Here is a 25301-nt window from a genome sequence, read left to right on the forward strand (position 1 = left end):
GGTCTGTGGGCACCCTGGCACACCCGGCAGCTAGTGCGATGCCTGTCATACAGTGGCTCTGCCTTGTTTACCATATTTAGTGAACAGTACAGAAGGCCTGTGTAGGGACACTAGTTTCTACATGTTTGTTTATTTGGTTGGTTGGTTGTTGTTTTTTGTTTGTTTGGGTTTTTTTGGCCACACCCAGTGACACTCAGGGGTTACTCCTGGCCATGTGCTCAGAAATCGCTCCTGGTTTGGGGGACCATATAGAACGCCGGGGGATCAAACCATGGTCCCCTAGGTCAGTCACGTGCAAGGAAAATGTCCTATCACTGCGCCCTTTGTTGGTTTTTTGTTTTGTTTTGGGTTTTGTTTTGGAAGCACTCAATGGTTACTCCTAGCTCTGCACTCAGAAGTTACCTCTGGCAGGCACAGGGACCATATGATATGCCGGAGATTGAACCTAGTTGGTGGTGTGTAAGGCAAACACCCTACCTTCTATGCTATCACTCCAGCCCCTCTTCTGCATGTTTTTTTTTTTTTTTTTTTTTTTTTTTGTGGTTTTTGGGTCACACCCGGCAGTGCTCAGGGGTTACTCCTGGCTCCATGCTCAGAAATTGCTCCTGGCAGGCACGGGGGACCATATGGGACGCTGGGATTCGAACCGATGACCTCTTGCATGAAAGGCAAACGCCTTACCTCCATGCTATCTCTCCAGCCCCTCTTCTGCATGTTTTTAAAATAGAATAGGCCAAGGAGGTGGATCAGCGGTAGAGCACTTGCTTATGAAAGGTTCTGAGTTTGGCCCCTGACAGTGAAAAATACTTATATTTTATAAAAACATATTAAAAATAGAGTGTAAACAATAATTATAAAAATATAAACACATAACAATTGCATAAAATAAAATAGTGGGGGGAAGCAGCCACTCAATACTCTCACATTCAACTACTCCTATCATCAGTGGAAATCAAGGCACAGGGAAATTAAAGTAGCCCAGAATCTGCAGAATCAAAGAGGATGGTTCGGAGGCATGGAGATTCCAGGGTCATGTGTACTTAGACTTCACCCTGCAGAGAAGCTCCTGGTCAGGGTTGGTGTTTTGACCAGAGGATGAGAAAGGCCTCGCAGGAAAGCTGCCCAGGGGTGAAACTTCACAAGGCGGCCGGTCCCTCTGGTTTGTCAGAGCAGCTGTTTCCATCCCACGTCCTGTCTGTCTCTCCCTTTCAGATGTTCCTTCTCATCTAGCATCCCACGCCTGCATGGCCTACAAGTTTGAACATGACCCAACACCCCACAGTCTAGGCCACCAGGGCCTCCAATAGACTGTACCTGTCCAGGCTTGTGGGAAAGGGGCACATTTTTGGCCCTTCCGTGGTCCTTGTTCAGTTATTTATGCATCCATCAGATATTTACTGAACCGGCCTAGACCTGCAACCAAGCCACATATTATGCAGGGGTTGGCATCCTGCTGTCAACACCAGCAAGTCACCATCCCCAAGGAGCCGACAATGGGGAGATGGCAGATGGGCCAGTGAGCTGGCATGTGCTCTGTAGGATGGAGGGGTGCAAAGGAGACAAAGAGAGGGACATGATAGGCATTTATTTGGGCACGGGATCATGGTTGAACAGGAGGAGATTCCAATGGACAACTGAGCAGAACCTGAAGGAAACAGAGTCCATCCAAGTAGATAGCTTAGAGAGAACATTGTAGACTGAAGGGCCAGTGAGACAGAGGCCCTGATGCAGGTGCCTATATGACATGCCACCCAAGATCCAGGCAATATGGCCTGAGTGAACTTTGGGAGCTGGCAGCAGAAACTAGAGCACTATCCCAATGGGACCTCAGAAGGGCTGGTACCAAGAAGCTGGTGTAGAAGGATAGCTTGATCTTTCTTATTTGAAAAGGTTACAGTATCCACTTCTGCAGCCTGGCTCTTTCTGAAAGTTCTTTAAGTTTTTTCTGTCCCAGAAATGTTGAGCCCAAATGTCCTAATGGAGATTGGAACTTGTACTTTGGAAGACTCATCTGTCTTTATTTTCTTTCTTTGGAGGGTGAGGGGATGGAAGGGTTAGACCACCGTACCAGTGATATTCAGAGGCTACTCCTGGATCTCACTCAGGGATCACTTCTAGTGTGCCAAGGGGCCCTATGCGATGCCAGGGGTTGAACCTAGGTTGGCTGTGTAAGAGGAAATGCCCTGCCCAGAGTGCTATCACTCTGGCCCCAGGAGAACACCTCATTGGCTGTCCACTGAAGCAGTGACCTCTCTTTTGTGAATACTAGTCAAGGGCCACATATGTGGGGGGATGTATACAAAAGACCCAGCCTCTTCCCCCATGGAGATCTCAGCAGAGTAGAAAGCACAGAAACAGTAAGAGGCCTTGAGGACAGAATGGGAGGGAGCATGGAGAGAACACGGAGCTGAGAATCACACACAGCTTCTGCAGTGTGACAGGAAGTCCCTTGGCCACTGTTTGACAGGCGGAAAATGAGGACGCATGAACTATGAAGGTAGAACAAGGAACCAGCTCACCATCGGGCCTTTTCAGCATGAGCTAATGTGGGGGCCAGAGCCAGGGCGCCTGAGGGAAGCTGTTTCCCATTGGGTGGTCCCAACCTAGGCGCTGTCTGTGCCTGAGAGCCCAAGCTGGCTGCTGGGGCTGAAAGACAAAGGCTGGGATCAGTCCTTCCATAATCTCTCTACTGGGAATTCAGGTTTTTCCTCTTCATTGATGTCAAGATTTAACCTGTTTGAAGAATATTATCGTTGCCCCCAGTTTCTCCTTGCTCTTGTCAAGAGTGCTGTTGCTTGAAACCAAACCTTGATGGGCTCTTTCATCTTTATCGCTCTCAAGGAGAAATAAATATGGTTTGCAAGAAGCACAAATGTGCTTTGGTGACAGGTTTCAAGGTGGGCCCCACTTGCAAGGTGGCGCCTAGAATTTCCCCAAAGCTTCGATTGGAGGTCCAAGGCAAAGCACTCTGTCATGTCTCACCACGCTGAATGATAGAACCGATCACCTCATCTGGGCAGTTTCCTGAGGACAGGCGATGTGGTGGGTGCCTCTTGCACATGGATTCCTAAGCTGAGACCAGGAAGATGTCCCAGAAACCTTGAGAAGCTAACCCTACACCCCATGCACTGCCCCATCCTCTTTTACAAAAGATCCTGTGTGCATCAGTGTTCCAGAGACCACAGTAGCATAGCTATGGAGGTTTTTTGTTTGTTTGTAAAACAGAAGGTCAGGTTCTTGGCCTCTCAGGCAGGGGAGCAGAGCCCTGGATTTTAACAACAATCTTTTAGAGAAGGGATACAGAGGCAACTGGAAACTTGAAGCAGACCTCAACTCTGGTTCTGTCTTTCTGAATTTTCCCAAGTGTGTCTTTGTTTAACTGGCCCTTGGCATTAGTTTGTTTGCGATGCATCTCCCTATGCAGCCTTTGAGGGCAGGATGTCTTTCCTTGGTTCTCTTGACTCCTATCAAGTGCAGAATTGTTGGCATTGACCTTTAATACTCTCAAAGTTGATGTCCACCTTTGTGCAGTTTTCAGGAGGGGTTGGGAACGGGGGTGTGGTTGACATAATTCAGCCAGGGAAGATACAGTCTCTGAAAAGTAGGTCCACTGGCTTAGAGGGCAGGCCCTAGGAAGATTGCCTAGAACAGGTTCTGGTGGAAATGGAAATAGGATCATAAGTGAATAAAGCCCTGATCTTACCCCCTTTGCCAGTTGCCTTTAGACTACCATGTTGGAAGGTGCTGTATGTCTTTGGGGCTGAGCTGAAGGACACAGTCCATGGAGTGGCCTGTTCATGTTGAAGGCAATGACTATCATTCCCCGCCCTGTATCTAGAGTAGATGAGAGATCCCTCTGGCCTGCAGAGGATATTGTGTCCTGCAGCAGGCTGGGAAGCATCCCTGTGCATACAGAACATCTGGCTTGAGGGTAGCACTTCAGAAACAGCTGGTAGTGGCAAAGTCAGGTTCCAAGCTAACCCATATCAAGGCTGTTAAAAGATTAAGGCCACTGAAAGTAGCTATCAGAAACAGAGTATTTTGCATGCCATTGCGCACCTCCCAGAATTTGGTCCTAGTGACAGAAGAGTCAAGGGCCATGAACTTCCTTTTTTTGTTTTGTTTTGTTTTTTGAGTCACACTCGACAGCGCTCAGGGGGCTACTCCTGGCTCTACGCTCAGAAATTGCCCCCGGCAGGCTTGGGGGACCATATGGGATGCCAGAACTCAAACCACTGTCCTTCTGCATGTAAGGCAAATGCCTTGCCTTACCTCCATGTTATCTCTCTGGCCCCAGCCATGAACTTTCTTTCTTCTGTTCCCAGGCCCCCTCCCAGTTGTTTCATAGAGCTGGTATCAGCAACTGTGGCACATGCTGCTGCAGAAATCACAGGCAGCATCAGGACAATCCCCCGGCCATCCTAGCTGATCTCGAAAAGCTGGTATTGACCAGCATCCTCAGTCCATCTTCAAGATCAGCCCTTCTCCAACCAGGATTCATGCCCAGCAGTCAGGGCTGGGTGAGAGAGAACACGGCCAACTCAGCAGAATTAAGGGGATCAGAGGTGACGCTTGCTGTCAGACAGGGATCTAGGCTAGGAAGCCTTGATCTGTCAGATCTCAAACTAAACCTAGAGGAAAACCTGGGATGGGCTGGTGAGCACTGGCACCATGACATGGCCCTGGGCTGGCTTTCCAGTTTGACATACTATCCTGAATAAGCTCCATGTCCATGTTTCAAGGACTCAGACCTAGCTCCAACTTGTTTGTCTGATTTCAGCCCTCAACCTGTAAATACCCAGCCTAGAAGTAGAGCTAGCTATTATATTGTTGCCTGCTTGGAAGCAGCCCAAGAAATTCCTTCTAGGCCCCAAATGTTTCTACCGTTAATGCCAGAGGCATGGAAGCCGCTGATGGCATTGAGTCTGTGTGTCCCAGGTAAGAAGTAAAAGCAGCTAGTTGCATCTGATTGCAAAGCTGCCCCCCAAATATTTGGGCTTTCCTGGAAATTTGCAAGCTGAGTGTTCGTCTAAGAGATGGCCTAACTTGATAAAATGCCAAGCCTCACAGTCCATTTGTATTTAAGAACAAGCTACTTCTAATCACTTTGCCATTCCTGATCAGACACTTTGAGCTATATGCAACTGTATGAAAGCTGTGAAAAATAAAATCTGTACAGTTAACATTTCTGTTCAACAGCTGTAGTGATAGTGCACCTTACTTTGGGTAAGGTGCTGGTCTTGCACACAGCCAACCCAGGTTCCATTTCCATCTTATTCCACCATGGGGGCCAGATAGATAGTATAGCAGGTAAAGCATTTGTCTTGCACATGACCAATCTGGGTTCAATCCCTAGTATCCCATGTGGTCCCCTGAGCACTGCCAGGAGTGATTCCTGAGTACAAAGCCAAGAGTAATCCCTTAGCACTGCTAGGGACGACCTCTCCCCACAAAACATGCACCACCATGATTGGCTAAGAAATACACCAGAAATCAAATAAGAAACTACATGAGAGACTGGTCAGCTGGTTCAGACATCCCTACAGACTGGGCTGCTAGAAGAGTTTGGTTTTTCCCTTCCATTCTTGCACGAATACCTCCAGAAGGTGCTGTCATTTTCAATGATGTCTTGCAACTGAGATTTGAAATATTTTGATGCCTTTCAGAAGCAGAGCAGGGCAGGGTGGTTGATATTTGGGTCTAAAAACAGCCTCACTTGGGACCAGAGAGAGAGAGTACAGCAGTTAAGACATTTGCTTGCATGCTGTGGGCCTGGGTTCTATCCCCAGCACTCTCTATGGTAGGGGTCCTCAAACTATGGCCCACAGGCCACATGCAGCCCACCAAGGACATTTACCCATCTTGCCAGGTGTTTTTGCAGCTGCCTGTCTTGCTTAGCAGCCCAGCCGACTTGTCCTGGACCCGTAGTGCACATGTGTGGGCCTCTTTCTCTGTCTCTCAACTCTTCTCACTCTTGGGCAGGGATCCTCAAACTACGGCCCTCCAAAAGCAGGTCCATAGTTCCCATTAAAATGCTAGTAAGAAAAATAAAATTAAAAAAATGCTAGTAAGTTTATTGATTTAACTTTACTTGTTCTTCATTTTAAATATTTTATTTGTTCTCATTTTGTTTTTTACTTCAAAATAAGATATATGCAATGTGCATAGGAATTTGTTATAGTTTTTTGTTGTTGTTGTTGGATTTGGGGTTTTTTTTGTTGTTGTTGTTGTTGTTGTTTTGTTTTTGTGTCACACCCGGCAGTGGCGCTCAGGGGTTACTATGGCTCTGAGCTCAGAAATCACTCCTGGCAGGCTCAGGGGACCATATGGGATGCTGGGAATAAAACCCGTGTCCTTTCCAGGTCAGCCACGTGCAGGGCAACGTGCACACCCTACCACTGTGCTATCACTCCAGCCCCATAGTTGTTGTGTTGGGTTGTTGTTGTTTTTTAACTATAGTCTGTTCCTCAACTGTATGAGGGACAGTGAACTGGCCCCCTATTTAAAAAGTTTGAGGATCCCTGCTCTATGGTCCCCTGAGCTTCACTAGAAGTGATCCCTGAGCATTGCTCAATGTGACTCAAAAATAAAAAACAAACAAATAAAAATGAAATAGCCATAAGTATTAGCTATATATGAGCAGCACATTGAAAGTATATACCAGGCTTTTTGGCAATCCTATTTTCCCTGACCTGGCCCATGAATGTAATAGGCCCCTGGTGGCTTGAGTTGTTAGTTGGGCCATGCTGAAGAAGAGAGGTTTGAATATGCATTCACTGAATGTCCCAGCCTGGAACTTTCCTGGATGGCACCTGCCTATGCCAAGTGGGCCTCAACTCTGCAGGCATTTGAGCCAAAGCTGCCATGTGTGGGAGACCATCTCCCTTTTGTTGGCTAGGATGTGCCCCAAGGGAGGCAAGTAGCAGCTCTCCGGGTGTTGGAGGGAAGGTCAGCATGAAACAAGCCCTTCAGGGCCAGAGAGATAGCATGGAGGTAGAAAATTTGCCTTGCATGCAGAAGGATGGTAGTTCGAATTCCGGCATCCCATATAGTCCCCCAAGCCTGCCAGGAGTGATTTCTGAGTGCAGAATCAGGAGTAACCTTGAGTGCTGCCGGGTGTGACCCAAAAACCAAAAAAAAGAAAAGAAAAAAGAAACAAGCCCTTGGTTATATTTGGCTTCCTGCCTACTTCTTCCTGAAGTCCTAAGCCAATCTTGTCCTTTTCCAGAGAGCCAGGTTAAATCAAGATCTGTGCCTCCAGCCCTCTGCCTGTGTGGGGGATGCAGAAACTCCTCACACCCCTCTGTGCCAAATTGTTCTTGATGAACATGGGGCCTGTGGAGCTGGTTAAAAGGCTTTAGTCAATTGCACAACCCTGATTTCTATTGACCGCTACTTCCCGCACTCCTAGGTAACTGCTTGCCTGATTGCAGTGGCTAAAACAGACCCCGAAGTTCAAGTGCGCAGAGCTGCCATCCATGTCGTCATGCTGTTGTTTCGGGGGCTCAGCCAGAAAGCTACTGAGGTGAGTCCTGCCTGGTGTTGGGGGAGCTGCTGGAGATTGTTCTGTCAGCAGCACAGTCTTGTTCATGGGACAGGCTTGACATGTTTGAGTTACTGGCACTACTCCTCCCTTTATTTAGGGGTGGGGATTCCTCCCAAGAGTTATTAAGGGGACTCAGAAACCATGCCTGGTGACTTCTGGATAGTTGGGTCTAGAGGTTCATTGTGCAGATCTGAGGCTGTAGTACTGCTGCAGTTCTTCATGGCCATGAGAGACTTTTGTCTCTCCCCAAAGGCCACATCTATGGAGAATGCCTGCTGCCCTCTCTATTGTCTGCACCTGTGATTGCTCCATCAGAACAAAAGTGAGGTGGAAAGAAGTGGGACAAATGCATCCTTGAGACCGAATGTGGGAAATCTGGTTATTGTCTGTGTAATTATAGTCACGGCCGCTTTCAAAAGAAGCGGACACAGTTCAAAGCTTTCAGTCTGGGGGTGTCTCTTTTCTGGCTCTCCCAGGAACAGCTACAATGAAAGGCCACTTTGTTGGTGATTTCTTGTTTCGTTTTGTTTTGGGTGGGCCACACCTGGCAGTGCTCAGGGCTTACTCCTGTCCCTGAACTCTGGTAGGGATCATGTCTGGTAGTCCCTGGGAGACTGTAAAATAAATCTCACATTGTGAAATCACCCACACACCATATTTCTACCCCCAGGCAGATGGGTCTGATGGAGGTAGCCGTGAAGGATTAGTAAATGAAGCTAGTCAGGAGAGAGTCATGGAGTCTGCTTCTCACCTAGCCGTGTCTCAGAGTGTGCCAGGCCAAACTGCTCTTTCTTTATTCTCAGTACAAATTCTTTTTTTGTTTTTGTTTTTGTTTTTGTGCCACACCCGGCGGTGCTCAGGGGTTACTCCTGGCTGTCTGCTCAGAAATAGCTCCTGGCAGGCACGAGGGACCATATGGGACACCGGGATTCGATCCGACCACCTTTGGTTCTGGATCGGCTGCTTGCAAGGCAAACACCGCTGTGCTATCCCTCCGGGCCCTCTCAGTACAAATTCAACTGGGTGGGAAGGGTGGATCCAGGTAAACTTTTACTATCAAAGGGCTAGGAAAGAGAAAATTGAGGGATGGCCTCTGTTTGGTGCTAACAGCTGTGTGTCATCTTACTGGAGACCTTACAGGGTGCTGCGATTCAGGTCAACCACATGCAAGGCAAACACCCTTCCCCCTATACTGTTTCCTGTCTCCACTTTGTGGATGGAGTTTTGTTGTCCTCCCCTGCTAGTCACTACCCCTCAGGCTGTAGGGAATTCCATGTTGGTCTGCTGACAGAGAACCCCCACTGTGTTTAGGGCACCTAGAGAGGTCGAGAGGCCAGTTGGAGGTAGGAAGAAGGTGCTCAAGACGTCAGGGGTGAGATTAGGGCCCCACAGGAAAACATTCCCCACTCTACACAGGAGGCAGCTTCCCTCTTCCCCAGGTTAAGTCCCCAGTGCTGTGTGCTATCAGCCCCAGCAAGGTCACATTCGATGGAAACACTGCTTTTTTTTTTTTTTTTTTTTTTAATATGGAACGCTTCACGAATTTGCGTGTCATCCTTGCGCAGGGGCCATGCTAATCTTCTCTGTATCGTTCCAATTTTAGTATATGTGCTGCCGAAGCTAGCACTGGAAACAGTGCTTTTACTTGATTATTGCAAACATACCTTCTTGGTGGCATCTTTCATTCTCAAGTGGAGCCTCACGCCTAGCTAGTAGAAACCAGGCCGATCCCCTGTGTAAGCTTTTTCTCCTTCCTCTTGCTGAAAACAATTCCTTGGAACACCCTGGATAGCAGGTCTTCTTAGACCAGCCTTCTTTTGACCTTCAAGTTTAGAGCAACCCTTCTGAACATGGAGAAATGGAGCTGAATGACAGAATGAGAAAATGCACCTTTCTCTGCACTTCTTCTCTGGCTGGGCTATGCAGGGTTGGGTGCTTATTTATTCTGTACATTTTGAACATCTTGATGCGTACATTTATTCCAAAAATGATAATGACCAATTTGGGGCCAGGTACTGGACTGAGACAGATTTCAGATAAAAAGTCATAACTAGGGGACAGAGAGATAGCATGGAGGTAGGGCATTTGCCTTGCATGCAGAAGGACAGTGGCTCGAATCCCGGCATCCCATATGGTCCCCTGAGCCTGCCAGAAGCAATTTCTGAGCCTAGAACCAGGAATAACCACTGAGTGCAGCCAGGTGTGACCCCCCCCCAAAAAAAAAAAAAGCCTTAACTAGACCTAATGTTAAGAGGTGCCTGGGAGCCCAGAAAAATTTCTTTTGTTTCTTGAGTTTGAGGAGCACATCCAGTGGTCCCTCTAGGCAGTGCTAGGCAGTGCTCTGAAAACCATGTGGTGCTGGGGAGTTGCATATAAGGCAACTCTCCTCTCCTCTCCCTCCCTCGCTCTCTTTCTCTCTCTCTTTCCTCTCTGTCTCCTTCCTTCCCTCTCTCCCTCCCTTTCTCCTCTCTTTCTCTTTCTCTCTCTCAGTTCATTCCATCTCAGTTCATCTCTCTGACCCAGGGAGACAGATTTGTAGGCAGATTCCTTGACCCTTGAAAGGAAGCACAAGTTTCAGGCTGACCTTCTGGACCAAGCCAGAGAATCGCCTTCTTTCAAAATACAAAGCTCTGGGGCCGGGCGGTGGCGCTAAAGGTAAGGTGCCTGCCTTGCCTGCGCTAGCCTTGGATGGACCGTGGTTCGATCCCCCGGTGTCCTATATGGTCCCCCAAGCCAGGAGCAACTTCTGAGCACATAGCCAGGAGTAACCCCTGAGCGTCACCAGGTGTGGCCCAAAAACCAAAAAAAAAAAAAAAGAAAAAAAAATACAAAGCTCATAACCAAGAAGAGCAGATTCATTGTCACTGCCACCATCAGCAACCATCACCTGCAGGTTACTTGGTTCCTGATGAACTGGGGAACTGAGCCCAGTCTCAGTCAGAAAAACAAAATGGCAGCAAATAAGTGCATATAGTTTGTGAGAGCAATTGTACTCAGGCAAAGAGCAATATCCGAGATTTGGGTTCTTGATTCATTGAATGAATCAAAAGCAGAGTGGGGATGACCAAAAGGAAGTGAATGTGAAGATTAAACAATAGAAATGATCTCCTGTGGGGCTGAAGTGATGGCACAGCGGTAGGATGTTTGCCTTGCATGTGGCTGACCAGGACATACTTTGGTTTGATCCCCATCGTCCCATATGGTCCCCCAAGCCAGGAGTGATTTCTGAGCGCATAGCCAGGAGTAACCCCGGAACATCACTGGGTATGGATATGGTATGGGTATGGCTCAAAATTTTTAAAAAAGAAATGATCTCCTGTGAAGATGGGGAGCAGAGACTTGGGGTTCAGGGATAGCTTAAGGAGAAGCACCTGCCTGGCAGGCATGAGGTAGGATCCTTCCTTGACATGTGCTGAGTCTAGTTCCCTGCACCCACGACTAAGTGTGCAGCCTGGTGAGCACCTCAGGACCATAAAGGGCACACTGTCAGCACAACCACGAAGGGAAGGGAGAGGTGGAAAAACTTAGGAATATGATGATTTAGGGGCCAGACCAATAGTACAGTGGGTACGGTGTTTATCTTACATGCATCCCGGCATCCCATATGGTTCCCTGGGCCTGCCAGGAACAATTTTTTTGTTTGTTTTTGTCTTTGGGCCACACCCAGTGACACTCAGGGTTTACTCTTGGCTATGCGCTCGGAAATCACTCCTGGCTTGCGAGACCATATGGGACACTGGGGGCTATTGAACTGAACTGTGGTCCATCCTAGGCTAGTGCGTGCAAGACAGACGTCTTATTGCTTGTACCACCACTCCGGCCCCTGCCAGGAAAAAAATTTTTTTTTTTGTTTTTGGGCCACACCCAGCAGTGCTCAGGGGTCACTCCTGGCTGTCTGCTCAGAAATAGCTCCTGGCAGGCACGGGGAACCATATGGGACGCTGGGATTCGAACCAACCACCTTTGGTCCTGGATCGGCTGCTTGCAAGGCAAACGCTGCTGTGCTATCTCTCCGGGCCCCCAGGAAAAATTTTTGAGTGCAGAACTAGGAGTAACCCCTGAGTCCTGCCAGGTGTGGCCCGAAAACAAACAAACAAACAACAGACATGGTTTGGTTACCCTCAAGGAACCAAGAACAAGTGACAAGAAGGAGTGAAACACGGCTCCTGGATCTGCTATCTCCTGGACTGAAAAGTTATTTCTTCAGAAAATTGAAATACTTGGGTGTAAAATCACCTCCAAATGCCATATGTCCAACCCCAGGTGAATGATTCTGAATCAGAGTTGCACATAAAATAATCCAAACCAGGCTGAGGGTGAAACATGTATAGTCTGGCAGTCTTCTTCCTAGTATGGAGTGCTAACAGCCTGCCAGAATTGCTGTTTTTATGAGTAAAGAGACCACCCGAGGTGGGGCAGTAAGGTTTACAAGTAAGACAATTTCTTTTTTTTTTTTATCTCTGTTTTGAGGTGAATTTAAGTTGTAAACAAACATACAAAGGAACTAGTGATGATCTTTGTTTTAGGTAAAATAAGGTGTAACCTAACACTTGGGATTTTATTTTTGTTGTTAAATTTTTATTTTGGGGGACACACCCCTGGTTCTACACTCAGGAATCATTTCTGATGGTGCTTGGAGGATCTTATGGGATGCCAGAGCTGGAACCCAGGTTGGTCATCCTATCACTCTGGCCTGGACCATGAAATACCCAGGTGGGGCCTTTGCACAAAGTGCTCTAGCATCCAAATTGGGGGAGGGGGACTAAAGAGACATTCTCTCCTCTGCTTTCAACATAGACAGGTTATTCCCCTTCTCCCTGACTGGAGAGAATCATCTATACACAAGGCTTTAGCAATCACTCCTTTCAAATGATGAGCAGGCCTTAGGGGCAGCTCATTTATTTGAAAACAAGCTACACCTGGAAAGGTTTTTTTTCAGGGGAAGAGTTTGAGGCTAGTGAGTCACATTCTGAGCCAAGTGCCACCCTCCAGCCTAGAGTGAGAGTCAGCTCAATGGACCCCGTGTGGGCTTCTGATGACTCACAGCCTCTTACTGACTCAATGGCTAAGCCCCTGCATTGTGGCATGGGGGCTGCTCTTGTGGTGAGGAAGAAGTGGTTGGTGCCTCTGATTCACAGCTGCTGCCAGGATCCTTCCAGAAGATGACAGCATGTGTCCTGGGCTGTCCTGGAGGACCTGGGACCAGGCAATACCTCATCTCTGACACATCACAGACAGGATAGAAACTCGCTTTTCTTTTATTGGTTTTTCTCTTCTCCCCAAGTTTATTTTGACCACTGGGTATGTTTTTATGCTCCGGGCCCAGTTTCCTTCCCAGAGCCAGTTCCGCAGACACTGAACCTTTCAAGTGAGGGAAGGCTCTGACGAGGAACCAATGAAAGACCTTTTATAGGTTAGTGACAGGGATGGAGGCCACAGCCACTTTATAAACTGCTCTCAGAGATGGGCTCTGACACTTGAATCGGGAAACATGTGAAGAATTAATCAAATCACTAGTGGGCTGTGGGACTCAGGACAAGTTTGGGTCTCCTTGAAGATCTCTTATCCTCTCTCAGTCCTTCCTGGCTGAGGGGCTGGAAGGAGATGGGCTAGAGAGCTGTGAAGGATTATAAAGGACAGTACTGGGGATGATGCATCAGTGGTTATTACTGTCATTACCACAGCTACTGTGTGATTGGCAGCGGGGGGAGGTGGGGCATGGGTAGGGGCAGAGAGTCCCTTTCAAACCACACAGTTCTCTCTCTGGTCTGTAAGACTGAGATGTCAGTCACACACAGTTACCTAACCACCACCAACCCCAGCCATCATCTCAGCACTTGGAAGAAAACTTGCCTGTGGTGCAGCCTTCCTGCCATGTAAGCCACTCCTGATTGCTTCTTCTGTGATGGATACTGATCCAAAAGGGGGTGGGAGAAAAAAATACTAAGAACCTTGCAGCTTTGTAGCTATTAAAACAAAAGGACTCAGCATGTGTTTAGACTTGGTTGCATACAACACTATTGTTCTCTCCCTGACTTAACTACCATGAGGAAATAGTAGCCAAAGTGCCACAAAGTAATAATCAGCACAAAGCAAAGCCAAGGGCTGGAGCTCAGGCTTCTCATGCAGGAGCCCCAGATTTAGTCCCCAGCACTACATGGTCCCCTTTGTATCACTGGAGGTAATTTAAGCACTGCTGAGTATGCCTCCCCCCACAAAAAAAAATATACATTTTTTTATTTGTTTGTTTTTGGCTCACTCCCGGCAGTGCTCAGGGGTTATTCCTGGCTCTATGCTCAGAAATTGCTCCTGGCAGGCTAAGGGGACCATATGGGATGCCGGGATTCGAACCACCGATCTTCTGCATGAAAGGCAAATACCTTACCTCCGTGCCAAAAAAATATTTTTAAAGAGGGGCTGGAGCAAGAGTACAGTGGGTAGAGAGCACTTGCCTGCATGCAGCTGACTAAAGTTCGATCTCTTCCATCCCCTGTGGTCCCCTGAGCACAGAGAGGAGTAACCCCCAAGCACCACTGGCTGTGGCCCCAAAGTAAACAACAACAAAATAAAACAACTTAAAGATATGAGACTGGAGAGATAATACAGGGGGTGAGGCATTTACCTTGACCTCGGCCAATCCTGGTCTGAATCCCCTGAGAACCACCAGCTGTGACCTCGTGAATAAATGCAGCAGTGAATCCTGGGAAGCCGGCCCTCAGCCTGTGTCTCCAGAACTCTTGAGAGTGCAGCATCCTGCTCACTGGTGACTGTAGGAAGCCTCCCTGAGATTTCAGAAGCTGTTCAAGTCATGGTAGAGCTGGGTGACACAGGCTCCAACTTAAAACCTCTGCTCATAGCCCCATTCTACCTGGCTGCATCAGTCTCATTTTGGGAGGTTGTAATTGGAATTACAGTTGTCAGTATCTGGGTGCTAATTCTAGTACAGTTCTTGGGAGTCATTCCCGGCTGTGCAGGGGAAACCATGTGATGTCCCTGATAGAATCCAAGACTCCCAGCTCTTTGAGCTATTTGGCACCAATATGCCATATTGCTTGGTCTTTCTTTCCCTTTTCTTTCTTCTTTCTCTTTTCTTTCTTCTTTCTTTCTTTCTTTCTTTTTTCCTTTCTTCTTTCTTTCTTTCTTCCTTCCTTCCTTCTTTCTTTCTTCTTTCTTTCTTTCTTTCTTTCTTTCTTTCTTTCTTTCTTTCTTTCTTTCTTTCTTTCTTCCTTCCTTCCTTCCTTCCTTCCTTCCTTCCTTCCTTCCTTCCTTCCTTTCTTTCATTTTATTTTCTTTCAAGAAAAAGTAGAAGGGGGCTAGGGATATAGCACAGTGGTAGGGCATTTGCCTTGCATATGGCCAACAAAGGACAGACCCCGGTTCAATTTCCATCATCCCATATGGTCCCATCAAGTCTGCCAGGAGCAATTTCTGAATGCAGAGCCAAGAGTAACCTCTGGGCACTGCCGGGTGTGACCCAAAAAAATGAAACCCCTTCCCCCAAAAAGAAAGAAAAAGTAGGAGCCAGGTATGGCATTGCCTTGCATGTGGTCAACCTGGGTTGATCACTGGCATTCCCTATAGTCCCCTAAGCACTAGTAGAATTCTTAAATGTAGAGCCAAGAGTAACCCTTGAATATCACCAGATATGTCCCCAAACCACCCCCCTAAAAGAGAAAATAAAGACACCTGATGATGCTCTGGATCTTACGACATGCTGGGAATCCATCTGGGTTAACTACATGCAAGGCCTTACCCACCATACTGTCTTTCCAGACCCAAAGATGATTTTTTTTTTTTGTTTGTTTGTTTTTGGGTCACACTCAGCAGCGCTCAGGGGTACTCCTGGCTCTACGCTCAGAAATCGCCCCTGGCAGGCATGGGGGACCATATGGGATGCTGGGATTCGAACCACTGTCCTTCTGTATGCTAGGCAAATGCCCTACCTCCATGCTATCTCTTCGACCCTAGAGATTTTTATTTTATTTTGGTTTTTTTTTTGTGGGGAGTGATTTTGGGGGTGGGGGAATTACTCCTGACTCTGTACTCAGAAATCACTCCTGGCAGGCTCAGGGAACCATATGAGATGTTGGGAATCAAACCACCATCTGTCCTGGGTTGGCCGCGTGCAAGGCAAAGGCCCTACCACTGTGCTATCTCTCTGGCCCCCACAAAGATTTTGTTTGTTTGTTTTACTGCTGTGCCCCCACAAAGATGTTTTTTTTAAGAATTTTTTGTTTTTGTTTTTGTTTTTGGGTCACACCCGGCAGTGCTCAGGGGTTATTCCTGGCTCCAGGCTCAGAAATTGCTCCTGGCAGGCACAGGGGACCATATGGGGCGCCGGGATTCGAACCAATGACCTCCTGCATGAAAGGCAAATGCCTTACCTCCATGCTATCTCTCCGGCCCCCACAAAGATGATTTTTAAGACAAAAAATTGCATCAGTAGGGGGTGAAAATCTACACTCAGTCGTGGCCGGTTTGAGTACCCCTCCTGAGACTGTTCCAAGTTCCCTTCAGTTTGCTGAGTAGAAATGAGCCTCGTTGCTGTTTCCGTGGAGCGACTGCTGTGCCGTAAATAGCCAAGTTCTCATCACATCGCGTCTTGTCTGGGCACACCATGCTGCCCTCCCAGCTGGGCTGGCGCTTTACACCTGTTGGATATTTTTAGAAGCTCACCTCACTCAGTTCCGTCTCAGCCCAACACAGTTTGCCTTTTCTTCCTTCCTAAGACCCAGTCAGACCAGAAGCCCCACTTTTTCCTCTTTCCTTCCCCACTGTCATACCCAGCAGGCAGTATGGCTGTCTTGAGGGAACACTCCGCTTTCCTGCGCTCTGCGCCCTGCCAGTGCAAGCTATGCGTTCGGTTTAGAGTCAGGTGTAAGATCCCCCTAAATTTCTGAATTCAAGATGTGCAGCTAGCCACCTTGAAGATGATCAGATCTGAGCCCTTTGGACTTGCGGGAGGAAAGCAGCCCCTGGCCAAAGAACCTGAGGGAAGGTGTGTGGTGGGGACAGAGGAGGCTGGGGAAGCTATGTTACTGTCAGCACTACCCTGTTTTCATGGTGTCTCAGTGTCTTCACCTCTTCCTCCTCCTCGCTTGGCTGTTTCTCACATCATTTCTTTTTGTTTTGGGGTCACACCCAGCACCACTCAGGTGTTACTTCTGGCTCTATGCTCAGAAATTGCTCCTGGCAGGCTCGGGGGACCATATGGGATGCCGGGATTCAAACCACCGTCCTTTTGCATGAAAGGCAAACGCCCTACCTCCATACTATCTCTCTGGCCCCTCATCATTTCTTTTTTGTTTGTTTTTTTGTTTGGAACCAAACATGGCAGTGCTTGGGGTTACTCCTGACTCTGCTCTCAGAAACAACTACTGGCAGTGCTCAGGGAACCATATGGGATGCTGGAAATCAAACCCAAGTTGACAGCATGCAAGGCAATTTCCTTACCTAGTGTAGTCTCACTTCGGATCCTCACATTTTTGTGGGGAAGGAGGGCCACACCTGACGGTGCTCAGGGCCTAGCTTTGCGCTCAGGAGTCATTACTGGCCATACTGGGGGACCAAGTGATACTAAGGATCAAACCTGAGCTGGTTGCATGTAAGGCAAACGTCCTATCCACTATGCTATCTCTTCAGCCCTCTCACTCCATTTTATTTTCCCCTCCCCTTCCTTTTCTTTTCTTTTCTTTCTTTCTTTTTTTTTTTTTTTTGGTTTTTGGTTTTTGGTTTTTGGGTCACACCCGGCAGTGCTCAGGGGTTACTCCTGGCCCCAAGCTCAGAAATCGCCTGTGGCAGGCACAGGAGACCTTATGGGATGCCGGGATTCAAACCACCGTCCTTCTGCATGAAAGGCAAACGCTTTACCTTCATGCTATCTCTCCGGCCCCAACCCCTTCCGTTTTTAAGATTTTTTTTTTCTTTTTGGTTTTGAGGTCACACTAGTGCTCTCAGACCTGGGATGCTATTCTCAGGTCTGTGCTCAGGAGTCGCTTTGGCAGTAAGCTGTGTCTTGAACTGTGTCTCTGGCCCCTGAGATATTATTTCTATCCCTAAAATTCACCCTTTTGGTGACCAGGAGATAGCTCAAGGGGCTGGAACACAATTTTGTATGAAGGATCCCCATGTTCCTAGCCCTAGATGGTCTCTGGATCTCCCATCAGGTATGACCCCCCCCCCAAGAAAACAATTCACCTTTTTAAATTGTACAGTGAAGGAAGACATTGTATACTCATAAAGTTGTGCAAACATTATCATCACCTACCTAATTTTAGAGCATTTTCATTACCCTCCAGAATTGAAGGCCCATGATCATAACTGCTTCTCCCCATCTGCCCTCCCAGGAAGTAAGAATCTACTTCCTGTGGTCTTTCTCTTTCTAGGCATCTCATATGACAGGAATCTTTACAGCCTGTGGGCTTTGGTATCACTTACATTGTATGGCCCCACTTACATTTTGGTATCATTTACATTGTATGTCTCCACACTGTAATATGCATTGTACTATGTGAAGGAACATTTATGGCTGAATTACCTTCCGTGGTACATGGTTTATCCTCATTGGTTTATCCTCATTGGTTTACCCATGTATCAGTGGATGGGCATTTGAGTTGTTTCCACATTTTAGGATTGTGTTTGTTTGTTTTTGTTTTTTGCTTTTTGGCCACATCCTGTGACGCTCAGGGGTTACTCCTGTCTATGTACTCAGAAATCACTCCTGGCTTGGGATGCCGGGGATCGAACCAGGTCTGTCCTAGATCAGCCGTGTGCAAGGCAAGCGCCTTACCACTATGCTATTGCTCCGGCCCCACATTTTAGTTTTATTAAGTAATGTTACAATGGGCATTCATTACAAGTCTCTGTGCATACATATCATTTCAATTCTCTGAGGCGTTGGCCCAAAGCTGGGCCTCCTGGACCAGATAGTAACTGACTTTCAGAGGAACTTCAGTGCTTTGCCAGCAGCACCATGGAGTTTTTTTTCCTCACCAGCAATGAAGGAGGCTTCCAGGTGCTCTATCTTCTCGTTAACACTTGTGATTAGCCATCACTTTGATGTTCGAAATCTTTTTTGTTTGTTTTTTTGCTTTTTGTTTTTTGGGCCACACCCGACGGTCTCAGGGGTTACTCCTGACTATCTGCTCAGAAATAGCTCCTGGCAGGCACGGGGGACCATATGGGACACCGGGATTCGAACCAACCACCTTTGGTCCTGGATCGGCTGCTTGCAAGGCAAATGTCGCTGTGCTATCTCTCTGGGCCCTGATGTTCGAAATCGTAATGGGTTTGTAGTCTCGTTTAGAGTCTCCTGATCTCTAAAGGTGTCACAGTAATTGAACTTACTGGCCATTTATATGTTGTCTCTAGAGAAATGCCTATTCAGACAGAATCTATACTAGTCTTTTGTTAGGGGGATTGTAATGGCCCCAAATGCTGGGGGCTATGTGCACTGATGTTCCAGTCAAAGGCACTGCACACTCAGTACAACTTGAGGCGTCCCTCATGGTGATTATCCACTAGAGAATCAAGTCACTCACCTTCATTGGGGTCTTCTCAGGTCCCTGGGTCCCTGTTTGAACACTAGTTGTAATGGCCCCAAATACTGTACTTTTTCCCAGGGAAATCAGATCTGGAGCAAGGGTTGAGCAAGGGTTTCCAGAGGAAATAATCCAAACAAAGCTGAGAGTGAAACACACATGGCAGAGCAGCAATCTGTCTCCTCAATCAGAGAGAGAAAGGAGAGAAGAGAGACCTGAGAGAAGAGTGACCTGAGAGAGAAAGAGAGACGAGAGAGAGAGAGAGAGAGAGAGAGAGAGAGAGAGAGAGAGAGAGAGAGAGAGAGAGAGAAAAGAGAGAGATCTGAGAGAAAAGAGACAGACAGACAGACAGACAGAGACTTGCCAGACTTGCCAGACTGCAGTTTTTATTAAGTACAGAGAGTAAGGACAGAGGCCTATTCTGAGCCAGTCCCACCCAGGTTTGCTTGATACACGCTAAATTAAGAAAATCTCTATTTCGGGTAAAACCAAGTTATAAATTGTAAACCAAGAGGGGATACCTAAGAATGTGCTAGCGACCATAGGAGCTCTCCCTGCAACATTTGGGCCAGTGTCTCAAGGCAGAGATTGCATTAGAGGTGCTTAAGCCTGTGGTGCTGGAAGCCATCAGGGCTATGCCAGAGTTGACATGGGTGCCCCCAAACAAACAGAAACAAAAATGATGACCTCTGTCTTGTCTTGACCTCTGTGCCTGTAAATATTACATACACAGCACTTGGCTTCCATTTTTTTCTTCAGGTGTTTGATTTTGATTTTGGGTCCACACCCTATGGGCTTACTCCTGGCTCTAAACTCAGGAATTATTCCTGGCAGGCTTGGGGGACCACATGAGATGCTGGGGATCAAACCCAGGTTGGCCACATGCAAGGCAAGCCTTCTCCCTGCTGTCCTATCACTCCAACCCTGCTTTTGCTTGCCTGTTCAAACTCACCTAACATGCTACTAGAACTAAAACTTAGAGGTAGGATTTAGTTATTTATTGTCCAGAGGTGGGAGAACTGGTCTGCAGTGTGCAGGGATGACTCGAAATCATCCGTAGAGATGTTTTCTGGGCCTACCTGCATGTGTAGGACAGAATTTGAGTCTTTCCTCTTACAGGTAAGGATAGGCACAGGCATATGCACAGGCATATGACATGTGAAACGAGGAAACCTGTAGTCCATAGTACTGCTTTATAGAGTGTCATGAGGATGAAATGTGCTTCTTTATGTGAAGCATTTATAATGTACAGGCTCTCAAAGCTCAATATGCATTCATTATTTTTTATTAACCTGCCCCTGTCCCATAAATGTATCTATTCCTGTTCCCCATTCTCCCTCTTCAATTACATTACAGTTCTTGCTATAGCAGCATTTTGTGTTTAGTTTATTATGATGATCACTCTTACACACAGCTGAGCCATATAATAACTGTCAGTTCTTTTCTTATATGAACTTCACCTTTCTTAGAAATGTATAGCTGTCTCAAGGGGTTACATTCATTACTTTTCTGCAAACCTTTTGCCAATCTATGAGAAGGAAAGCTGAAAAGATTAGGACTCGATGCCTTCCTGTAACTGCTAAACTATAAATGTTCAACCTTTTCTGGCGATAACATAAATGACAATTTAGAAGCCCTAACATTTACCACTACTCCCTTTGGGCCTCTTCTGCATAACCATTTACATAGATCTACATATGTTAAAGCTTGGTTGGTCTTTTGTGCGGTTACACTGTATTTTCAGTAGGGGAGCTTTTACCTTACCCTTCTTCCACAGCTCCCAAAAGGCCAAGAGGTGCTATTTTTAAATATTAAAATCAGGCCAGAGAGATAATATAGCTGGGAGAGCACTTGCCTTGCATGAGACTGACCCAGGTTTAATCCTCAGCATCCCATATGATCTCCTGAGCCCATCAGGAGTGATTCTTGAGTGCAGAGTCTTTGAATGTGACCCCAAAATTAAAATTTAAACATTTAAAGTTACACAATTTTAGTTTTTTTGGTTTTTTTTGTTTTGTTTTGTTTTTTTTTTTTTGGTTTTTGGTTTTGGGGCCACACCCGGCGTTGCTCAGGGGTTACTCCTGGCTGTCTGCTCAGAAATAGCTCCTGGCAGGCACGGGGGACCATATGGGACACTGGGATTCGAACCAACCACCTTTGGTCCTGGATCGGCTGCTTGCAAGGCAAACACCGCTGTGCTATCTCTCTGGGCCCTAGTTACTTATTTTTATGAGATTATTCTCTTAAAATTAAGGTTTTAGGAGCTGAAGAGATAGTACATACGGCTGGTCATGTGTCTTGCACTGTACTCACCCAGGCTTAATCTTTGGCAACCTATATCAGGAGTGATCCCTGAACACAGTGCCAGCAGTAAGCTCTAATTTTAAAAAAATTTAATATGTTATGGGGCCAGAGCAATAATACAGCAGGTAGGGTATTTTCCTTGCACACAGTCAACCAGGGTTTGATCCCCAGCATCCCATATGGTCTCCTGAGCATCACCAGTAGTGATTCCCTACATAGAGTTAGGAGTAACCCCTGAGCACTGCCAGGTGTGGCCCCAAAACATACATTTCCAATTATGAAGATTCTCCTTTTGAAGCCAGAGAAATATTACAGTGGGTAGGACATTTGCCTTGCATACAGCCAACCCAGGTTTAATTCCTGTCGTCCCCAGGAATAATTTCTGAGTAGAGTCAGGATTAACCCCTGAACACTGCCTCGTGTGGTCAAAAAACAAGAATGAAGAAAGATTCTCATTTACCTTAGCTTCTCTATTAAGGAGTCTGAGAAGTCCTGCAGCAGCAATGTCAGAATTTCCTCAACTTATTTACCAAAGAACTCTTTTTCCATTATAAATGTGCCAAGGAACAAAACAGTGTTCATGGAAATACTTGTGGGAAATAACCCAACCGTCTTATTTTCCTAATATGGAAATCGAGTCCATGAGAAGACTGTAGTTCTAACTCTCCAAAACCAGTGCCAGGGCGAATCAGATTTCAGTTCCGGTGCCGCCAGTTGCTCACACTGGCCAAGTGCTCAGGAGACATGTGTCTGTGTCTTTCCTCCTGCCTCGCTCCCTCACTCCCGGAGACAGTTGTGTGTTACTGTCCAGGGCATTTCAGCCGAGTTGAGTAGCAGGTCTGGAAAGTCACTTGTCAGCCCCTTCTGTAGACCAGACCAGTGTATTTGTGTCACAACAAATCATTGTACCAACAATTTGAGACTGTTTTTTGTTTATATTGGGTGGGGTGACACCTGTGTTCAGGGTTTATTCATACCAACTATTTTAGAAGTTCCCTTTTAGGAGCCGGAGCAATAGCACAGCGGTAGAGTGTTTGCCTTGTACACGGCTGACCCAGGATGGACCTAGGTTTGATTCCCATCATTCATATGGTCCCCCGAGCGATTTCTCAGTACATAGCAAGGAGTAATTCCTGAGCGTCACTGGGTGTGGCCCCCCAAAGAAACAAAAACAAAAAGAGATAGAGAAGTTCCCTTTTAATCTTCTGAACTGAAATTTATAGTTTCCTAACTTTTGCATATATATGTGAGGGGAGAGAAAGAGAAAAAAAGTGTTCAAGAGAGAACATAGGCTACTCGAGAGTGAAAATAGGCAAGCAAAGAAACACAGAGACAAATACACAATATACACGTTTAAGGGAAAGCACAGACTTGAAAAGTAAGGCTTTTTTTTTCATACTTAAGACATTTTGAGGCTTTTTATTTTATTTATTTATTTATTTATTTATTTATTTTGGTTTTGGGGCCACACCCGGCGTTGCTCAGGGGTTACTCCTGGCTGTCTGCTCAGAAATAGCTCCTGGCAGGCATGGGGGACCATATGGGACACCGGGATTCGAACCAACCACCTTTGGTCCTGGATTGGCTGCTTGCAAGGCAAACGCCGCTGTGCTATCTCTCCGGGCCCAAGGCTTTTTATTTTTAAGGCCTTTTCCTTTAAAGCAAGAAATCTTTTATTGAAATTTCTTTTGAAAGATGTAAGGAGAGGGGAAGGGAGAAGTATATGTTCAAGAGAGAACACGGGCTTCTCCAGAATGGCAATTGGCAAGCAAAGAAACATAAAAATAGACATACAAGATTCGTGTTCAAGGGAGAATATGGACAAGCCCATCGTGTATATTGGGGGAGGGGTCACACCTGGCAGCGCTCTGGGGTTACTCCTTGCTCTGTGCTCAGAAGTTGCTCCTGGTAGGCTCAAGAGACCATATGGTGATTCGAACCAGGGTCCGTCCTGTGTTGGCAGTGTGCAAGGCAAATGCCTTACCGCTGTGCTATAGGTCTGGCCCCATCATCATATATATATTTTATCATACATATTTTTTTTTTTTTTTTTTTTTTTTTGGTTTTTGGGTCTCACCCGGCAGTGCTCAGGGGTTACTCCTGGCTCCAGGTTCAGAAGTCGCTCCTGGCAAGCATGGGGGACCATATGGGACGCCGGGATTCGAACCGATGACCTTCTGCATGAGAGGCAAACGCCTTACCTCCATGCTATCTCTCCGGCCCATCATACATATTTTTAAAGTCAATATAATGGGCCAGAGAGACAGTACAAGAAGAAAGGCCCATTCCAGCACAGCGGAGGCCCATGAGCTCATTGAACCTCCTCTTCACCTGTTATGTCACTAAGGGACTGTCTGAGGATTTACTGGAGTTGTTGGATTTACTGAAGTTTACTGGAGTTGGTTTTACTGGATTTACTTCGATGATACTGTTTTTGCTTTTACGTGTTTTACCACCTGTTACCTAGTGTTCTTGTTGTGCTGGGGGTGAGTTAGACCCCTGGAAGATGCTGAGGCTTTAGGCTGAAGTTGTTCTCTGTCCACTCTGCCCATCCTCACTGAATGACAGGAATGGAAGCATAACTGTGAGCACCATGTACGTTGTTGAGTAGATCTGTTGTGCAGTTGCATAAACCATGCAGTGGGCCCTTTATTAGATGCAGGTCAGGTGTGGGGGCTGCTGTCACCAGAAGGGGCAGGCTCTTCCAATTTGGGCATAGGCCCAGTGACATCAGTGCAGTGGAGACCCTGGTTACCCCCAAATGGCCTGGGTAATCCCTGGAACCACCACATCCTCAGATCTTCACATTGAACCACCTGCCCAGTTGGCCAAGAATCATCTGGAAAGGTTCTCTTCCAAAACTCAAAAATAATAATGTCTTTACCATAATATAAAGAAAAGCTGGGGCCGGGCGGTGGCGCTAAAGGTAAGGTGCCTGCCTTGCCTGCGCTAACCTTGGACGGACCGCGGTTCGATCCCCCGGTGTCCCATATGGTCCCCCAAGCCAGGAGCAACTTCTGAGCACATAACCAGGAGTAACCCCTGAGCGTTACCGGGTGTGGCCCAAAAAAAAAAAAAAAAAAAAGAAAAGCTAAGACTTTATTACTTTGCAATAAAATAATCTTTAATATATAAGCATCTAGGTCAGCTACAGTATATATGAACTATTTGTTTGTTTGGTTTTTTTGTTTTGTTTTGTTTTTTGGGTCACACCCGGCAGCACTCAGGGGTTACTCCTGGCTCTACACTCAGAAATTGCTCCTGGCAGGCTAGAGGGACCATATGGGATGCCAGGATTTGATCCACTAACCTTCTGCATGCAAGGCAAATGCCTTACCTCCATGCCATCTCTCCAGCCCCATATTTGGTTTTTTGGACCACACCCGTTTGATGCTCAGGGGTTACTCCTGGCTAAGTGTACAGAAATTGCCCCTGGCTTGGGGGGGGGACCATATGGGACACCAGGGGATCGAACCGCGGTCCTTCCTTGGCTAGCGCTTGCAAGGCAGACACCTTACCTCCAGTGGCACCTCATCAGCCCTGGTTGTTTTTATATAGAGTCTTACAATGAATTTAACAATTTCAAACAAATATTGAAGGACCAGAGAGAGTTCAACAGGCTGGAGCACATGATCCCTGACACCTCAAATGGTCCCCTGAGAAATGCAATGTGCCACCCAGAAATAAAGACAGATACCTTATGGGTTTTTTTGTTTTTGTTTTCATTTTTGTTTTTTTGGGCCACACCTGGTGACACTCAGGGGTTACTCCTGGCTATGCGCTCAGAAATCGCTCCTGGCTTGGGGGACCATATGGGACGCCCTAGGATCGAACCGTGGTTCATCCTAGGTTAGCGTGTTCAAGGCAAATGCCCTACCACTTGCACCACTGCTCCAGCCCCCAAAGACAGA

The 25301-nt window shown here is 46.9% G+C and overlaps 1 protein-coding gene and 1 non-coding gene across 2 annotated transcripts in view; one reads left to right on the forward strand and one right to left on the reverse strand.

Annotated features, from left to right (window-relative positions):
- Window positions 1–25301, forward strand: part of TANGO6 (transport and golgi organization 6 homolog) — a 188971-nt gene that overhangs the window by 143623 nt on the left and 20047 nt on the right. Inside the window, exon 17 of the mRNA XM_049786336.1 lies at window positions 7412–7525. Coding sequence (XP_049642293.1) covers window positions 7412–7525 — 114 coding nt within the window. The remainder of the gene's footprint in view (window positions 1–7411; window positions 7526–25301) is intronic.
- On the reverse strand, window positions 9067–9173 carry LOC126029030 (U6 spliceosomal RNA). The gene has a single exon (XR_007502689.1). It is a non-coding gene; the product is annotated as a U6 spliceosomal RNA (small nuclear RNA).

The sequence above is a fragment of the Suncus etruscus genome, chromosome 14, assembly GCF_024139225.1.
Source record: "Suncus etruscus isolate mSunEtr1 chromosome 14, mSunEtr1.pri.cur, whole genome shotgun sequence".
Classification (NCBI taxonomy): Eukaryota; Metazoa; Chordata; class Mammalia; order Eulipotyphla; family Soricidae; genus Suncus; species Suncus etruscus.